The sequence below is a fragment of the Nannospalax galili genome, unplaced genomic scaffold (assembly GCF_000622305.1).
Source record: "Nannospalax galili isolate Female #2095 unplaced genomic scaffold, S.galili_v1.0 scaffold75, whole genome shotgun sequence".
Lineage (NCBI taxonomy): Eukaryota > Metazoa > Chordata > Mammalia > Rodentia > Spalacidae > Nannospalax > Nannospalax galili.
Window position 1 is genome coordinate 5,111,025 of NW_008339433.1, and position 7,195 is coordinate 5,118,219.

Below are 7,195 nucleotides of genomic sequence, written 5' to 3' on the forward strand. Positions count from 1 at the left end.
CACCTCATTTGATGTACTCTATATTTTTAAATTTTTTATTTTTGAGAATTTCTTACACATAGAAACTTTAAGTGCTATCATTTACTCTTTTTGATTGAGCTTTTAAAATTTCATATATTTCCCACTTAAATCCAGACCCTCTCCCCCATTAGAGCTCCTCCCCTACCTGCACCTCCTTACTACCCACACCTCATTTGATGTACTCTATATTTTTAAATTTTTTATTTTTGAGAATTTCTTACACATAGAAACTTTAAGTGCTATCATTTACTCTTTTTGATTGAGCTTTTAAAATTTCATATATTTCCCACTTAAATCCAGACCCTCTCCCCCATCCATGCCTCCCCAATTCCCCCCAATGACCCTATGCACTCAGCATCCAGTGGTTGTATGTAAGCCATACTCTCCTTTACTAACAGCAGTCAGTCTCAATTTGTTCTCAATCTAGTGCTGGCCAGCCACCTATTTCTTACCTCCCCTTTGGGCCCTTGTTTAATTGAGCTGACATAGGTCTGGTGGTTGATGCCATTGCTGCCGCAGGCTCACATGAGCAAGCCTGCCGTGGCCTGGAGGCCTCCACCTCCCTGTGTTCATGAACCAGTCCTGGCTCTTACAATCTTTCCTCCTCCTCTTCCACAATGGTCCCTGAGCTCTGGGTGGGTGAACGTCCATATAGGAGTCTCACCCTACACTCTACAGCCTCTTATTCTCCAGAACTTGGCCAGTTGTGGCCTTCTGTGTGCACCGCATACTGATGTACATGGAAGCCTCACTGGTGAGAGGTGAGGGGTTACTCTTTATAAAGTACACTGCTCATAATAAGCTAACCTTTGATAAATGACTTATTATAATGGATCATTTCTACACAATATAATTTTCAATAACTGCTTAGTAATATCCATAAGAACATGATGTACAGACTTCTTCCTATAGACTAAACTGGCCAAAATAAGATTTCTTTAACTCTTGATGTTTTTTTCTCTATTCTACGGATTAAAATATGAAGAGAAAAGCCTAACGCAGAGGACTTTCACAACTGTCAGTTGCCATTGTTGTTCCATATTGTCCGAGTACGACTCTGGAAGTATTTTACTTTCTAATATGATTTGATTTACAAATCAAATATCTAAAAATTATAATATCAGTCATTATATGAAGATGTATAGCAATGGAAATAGTATGTTGTTGGTGGAGTGATGAAATAATTCAACTATTTGACAATGTGTGGCCACGTTATAATATACAAATACAGAATACAATCCAACAACTTCAGTCTTCCATCAGTATCAGAAAAGCACTTATACATGTGTTCAAGGAAAAAAGCATAATTGCTGTAACAATTTACAACCAGGGAAAACTAGAAGCACTCTAAATGTCTTATATTAGGAATATAAATACATAGTTAACTATGATCATGATGTTCAATGCTCGAGATGCATAAACTGTGGCTACTTATCAATACTGAAAAAAATCTAAAAAATGTTGAAAGATATGAAACATTCACAGTACCATTCATATGGATATTAGCAACAGAAAATTGGTTAACAGATAAATACCAAGTAAAATTGAAATGTGTGATAAACATCACAATTAAGACAGCAGTTATCTCTATGTAAAGGGAAGAATAATGAGACTGGTAAAGGGATATGAATTAGGGTTAATTTTGAAAATGTGCACATATATACAGGGTAGAGAGGTGGCTCAAGCAGTTAAGAGCACGTCCCACTCTTTCAGAGGACCCCAGTTTGGTTCCTGGCACCCACATGGTAGCTAACAACTGTCTATAACTTCAGTTCCAGGGAGATCTGCCATCCTCTTGTAGCCTCTGTGATCATTGCACACATAAGTATACTGACATACATGCAGGCACAAAACATTCATACATATAAAATAAAAATAAATAAATCAAAATAAAATTATGTATATAAATAAAACAAATACAGCTAAATTTGACAAAAACTGATACAAAAACTGATATGCTGGCAACTTGATGTAATCCTGAGTCACCAATGAAAAAGGAACCTCAATTGAGAAACTGCCTCCAGAGTGGCCTATAGGAATGTCTGTGAAGCATTCTGTAACTGTTAATTGATATAGGAGGGCAAAGCCCACTGTAGGCTGTGCCATCTCTGGGCAGTTGTACCTAGGCTGTATAAGAAAGAGAGCTGAAAAGCCAAGGGAAGCAAGCCAGTAAGGGCATTTCACCAGAGTCTCTGTTTCAGTTCCAGCCTCATGTTCCTGCCCTGACTGCCCTCAATGATGGTCCATCAACTGGAAGTTTAAGATACAGTAAATAGGGAATGGAGAGAGAGCTCAGTGGTTAAGAACACTAACTGTTCTTGCAGAAGACCAGGGTTCAAATCCCAGTACCCACATAGGAGCTAACAACTGTCCATAACTCTAGTTCTAGGGGCTCTGACAGTCTCGTTCGTCCTCTGTGGGCATTGCACGACATGGGTGCACTTACCTACATGCAGGCAATACACGCATACACATAAAATAAAAATAATAAATATTTCTAAAAAATCAAAAATAGATACAGTAAATAAGCCCTTTCCTCTGCCAAGTTGTTTTTAGTTAGAGTGTTTTATCACAGCAATAGAAAGCAAACTAAAACAGTAAGTATGTTCAAATCTGTTATAATTTATACAAATTGTATCATTTTAAAAGAATAGGACAAAAAATTCAAGCAGAGAAGACTCAAACATTAATTCTAAGAAGCACCTATGAAACTCAAGCATACTTTCATTCAATGAGCAATAATCTAAAGGAAATCAAGATAGTAACCAACTAATCAAAGACTTGTGTACTATGACTTGTTTGTATCATGTTTTAGAATGCAACTATGCTTTCACAAACAAGTTTTTAAGATTCTTTCTTGGGGCTAGAGAGATGGCTCAGCAGTTAAGAACATTTCCTGTTCTTCCAGAGGACCCAGGTTCCACTCCCAGCACCCACATAATGGCTAACAGCTGTCTGTAACTCCAGTTCCAGGGGATCTGAACCCTCTTCTGTCCTCTATAGGGCAATGCATACACATGGGACATTTATATACATACAGGAAAAACACCCATAAACAATAAATAAAATATTCTAAAATTTTCTCTCTCATCTTTTACTATCTATTTTAAATGTCAGCCTCTATCAAAGTTGCAAGCCAGTTGAAGTTCCTCTCCATACCCATATTTTTTATATGTCTATTACCTATCCAAATACATTGTAACTACTTGATTTTCTATTTTAATTCTTAAGGGAAGCTACACTTGTCTCATCTTCTTTCCTATCCAAGGCATCTGGTAGCCTGCTGAGCAGTGTCTTTGTCTAATGAATAGTAAGCTCTAAAGTATAAGTAATCCAAAACTGAGGATGAATTGTAAAAAACTGAAAGCATATAAAGTTCAGAAGCATCCAACTTTTTGACACTGAAACATGACACTCATACCTACATATGTATTGGGCCACATTCATAGCTCTTCTGGGATGTACATATGTGGCTGAAGGGCCACAGGGTGTCGGACATACTTGATAAACTTTACTAGATGGATACTGACAACAGTTTTGGTTGCTGTGGGTTTCTCAATTGTGTTCTAGGTAAGTTTTTAGCTTGTGAGCACAAGGCTCTTTCTTGGTAAAAATAGGCCTCAAGCCAAATCTAAAATTATACATTTATTTTAGAAAGTGACATATAGTGATCTATCAGTTAATATATGGATAGAAATGTTATTTTATTGTCCTTCAAATGTAACTTCAAAATAAAAACAAACCCAGAAAGAAGCTACCAAATATGATTTGTTTTTCCATGACCTCATATTCAAGTAAGGCATCTTGGATGCAACTGGGGTGTAAAGAATAATTTAACACTAGGTCGACTTGGTCTTATTATTGTCTTTGCCCTAGAGACTATGTGTTACTTTCCTCAAATCTGAATATTGCTCTTTGGAATTTTAATTAATTCTCACAGTTCTGCTAAGGAGATACAAACTTCAAACACACTCTTAGTGCTAAGGAAAAGCAGGTATTTGACTTGAAAGTATACACTCTGCAACACCACACTGTGTTAGAATGTGTACCTGTTTTTATGTTTTAAGGACAAAATGTATCATAGTTTATGACTGAACACGTTATTTTTCTTAAATTTGACACAAAGATTTATAAGATTAGAATAAAATTACCTGCACTATTATTATCATCATCCTGTTCAATGAAGACATGATCCAAAATAAAGCTGAGCAACTCAGACTGCAATGAAGAATCAGGAGTATAAACTAATGGCTCTAACATGTCACGCCCTCCAGACATAATCTGATGACTGAAGATCATCAAAATATCGCAGAGAATAGTGAAGGCCTATTAAAATAAAGGGAAAAAATGTTATAAAGCTGTTTACCAACTGTCATATATATGTGTGTGTGCGTGCGGTGTGTGTGTACACACATACACACACATCCATAGGGGGACATCTAATTTCTGTATTTGAAACTAAAGAGTTCTCACTTAGTATTTTCCTAAAATATTTACTGATATGTTTACTTACTGAAACTATGATTACTAATGCTTAGGTAATGCTTCACTACCTACAAAGTAATTTCACAAATGTTCTTTATTCTTTAGCACATCAGGTGGCTGTATACGATGTGTTAATACTTACAGACTGTGAGGAGTCAGAACTTAACCTGTGGCTGTCTAAATCTAATCCCCTATTCTATACTATATAGAAAAGTCACATGATATTCATTCTCAACACTTGGTATCATTTTTTGTTCTATGTAAGAAAATAATATATCAAGGAGATCAGCATTAAAATAAAAAGCCTGTGTGTTTTTAAAAACACCCTCATTCATATATGTGATTTAGTAAAAAAAAATCGTAACTAGTATTAAACATCAAACAGTCCTGATAGTCTCACAGTAAACATAAGAAGCTAGATATGAAGTAACTTAATAAAAACTGCCAAATGGAGGGAAACACATGGCAAAATTCATGAAAAGAAACTTCCCCAAAAAATTAAGTTCTGCTTGAGAGGGAGTAATAAAACAGAATGTCTGGGTTACAAAGTCACGCCCCCCCCCCCAAAAAAAAACACGGTAAAACTGCTGGGAAGATTGGCTATAATACAGAGCACAGCGTAGACTGCTTTAAGAAAATAATAAATTTATGTGTGTATGTACGCCACATGTGTGCAGGTGCCCAGAGCTGGAGTTATAGGTGGTTGTGAGCCAGAGGACCTAGGTGCTGGAAACCTAACCAGGGTTGTCTGGAAAACCAGCCAGCAGTCTTAAATGCTGAGCCATCTCTCCAGAAAACAATGCTGAATTTAGTATTATTATCCTTTATTGGAATTTACATTGACTTTTTTTCCTTATGCTCTTACTTTTTGTGGAATCGCTTCTCAATTTTACTAATGCCTTAGTAATTTATACATATTAAGTTATTCCAGCTTAATCAAAATTCACAACATGGCATAATAAAAATCTGAAGTATTAACTGTGGCGCTAATTTACTCATTAGATGGAAAGACAAGTCAAGTAAAAGGATCAGGAAAAAATTCTGGAAATTGCTAAAGAAATGGACTCACAAACCAACAAGTCCATAACTAATCTGCAAGACTTGAAAAAGAAATTTATATTGGAAGTCATGGAGGGTAACCTACAAAGATCTATGTGTTAATAATATAAAAAGTAGAAAATAGCTGGGCGTGGTGGTGCATGCCTTTAATCCCAGCACTTGGGAGGCAGAGGCAGGTGGATCTCTGTGAGTCTGAAGCCAGCCTGGTCTACACAGTGAGTTCCAGGCCAGCTGGGGCTACAGGGAAACCCTGTCTCAAAAAGACCAAAAAAAAGTAGAAAATATATAATGAGTATCTTAGTGGAAAATACAAAGTTGTATTTTGTGTGTTAGTATGTTAGTACTGAGCTGTGGTTAAAATTAAAACCCAAGAGTTTAAGTTCTTGGAACATAAAGTCAATTTATATTAGCAAAAAATCTTTTTCTTTTCATGTCAATTGTAGAGATAAAGATTAAATTTTCCATAGTCTTTTATGCTGTATTTCAAAACTATATACTTAAAACTGAAGAGACTTCGGTCAAATAATAGTTATGGCAACATACTTCATATCTTATAAGATTCAGCAAATGTTTTCTTTTCTGCGTTTTTTAGCTAGGGCCTCACTATGCAGCCCTGGCTGGACTGGAACTCAATGTGTAGACCAGGCTGGCATTGAACTCAGAGATCTGTCTGCCTCTGCCTCTGCTGGGACTAAAGGCGTGTGCCACCATGTCCAGCCTAGCAAATATTATCTTGAACATTAAATATCTCCTAATTTTCTATGTGGACAACCATATATGTCTAGGAGAGAAAAAAACAAGTTAGAAATAAAAAAAGAAATTAACAAATCAGATCATAATACAATTTTTAACTACAAAAGTCTATTTTATTAGTTTGCTATAGGTTTTAATATTTTGAATAAGGAAAAATGAAAAGAGGTTGGTATATTTAAAAAACCGTTCTTAGGCTGGGCATGATAAAGCACACACTTAATTACAGGAGAGGTAGGTGAATTTCTGTGAGATCAAGGCCAGCCTGGTCTACACAGAGAGTTCCAGATCAACTCTTGTTATCATAGACATTGACTTTATTGTTTCTTATGAAATGCTTAACAAAACATCTTCCCAATAAAGAATTTGAAAACAAATTCCCAGCAACACTCAATCCTCAGAATTGATGAATTAGAATTAAACATAATCTTAGCACCCCAAAACCAAAACTGTCAAAAATCTTTTTGCAGAGTTGTCAAAGTTGATAGCAATGAAATGATGAAGGCATGCAGGGCAGAAGGTAACTCTTGGAGGAAAGGTAAGTGATTTCAAAATTTTAGTTCAATGGAACAGGATGGGAATGAATGTCAACATCTGATAATTTCAGATGTGACAAAACTTTATGGATCTTTTCCTCTCTGTTACATGTGCTACTTTCAATAATGATTTCTATAATTTCATGCACATATAACCTGTATAAATGGCCTTACTGTATGTAAAAATAGTAACACACAAGCCAGGCGTGGTGGCGCATGCCTTTAGTCCCAGCACTCGGGAGGCAGAGGCAGGCAGATCTCTGTTGCGTTCAAGGCCAGCCTGGTCTACATAGTGAGTTCCAGGCCAGCTGGGGTTACAGGGAGACCCTGTCTCAAAAAAGACA

The 7,195-nt window shown here is 36.3% G+C and overlaps 1 protein-coding gene across 5 annotated transcripts in view; it reads right to left on the bottom strand.

Annotated features, from left to right (window-relative positions):
* Nucleotides 1–7,195, bottom strand: part of Stag2 (stromal antigen 2) — a 141,259-nt gene that overhangs the window by 29,945 nt on the left and 104,119 nt on the right. For all 5 annotated transcript variants that reach the window (XM_008833914.3, XM_008833912.3, XM_008833913.3 and 2 more), the window contains exon 24: nt 4,173–4,347. In XM_008833914.3, the coding sequence (XP_008832136.1) occupies nt 4,173–4,347 (175 nt within the window). The remainder of the gene's footprint in view (nt 1–4,172; nt 4,348–7,195) is intronic.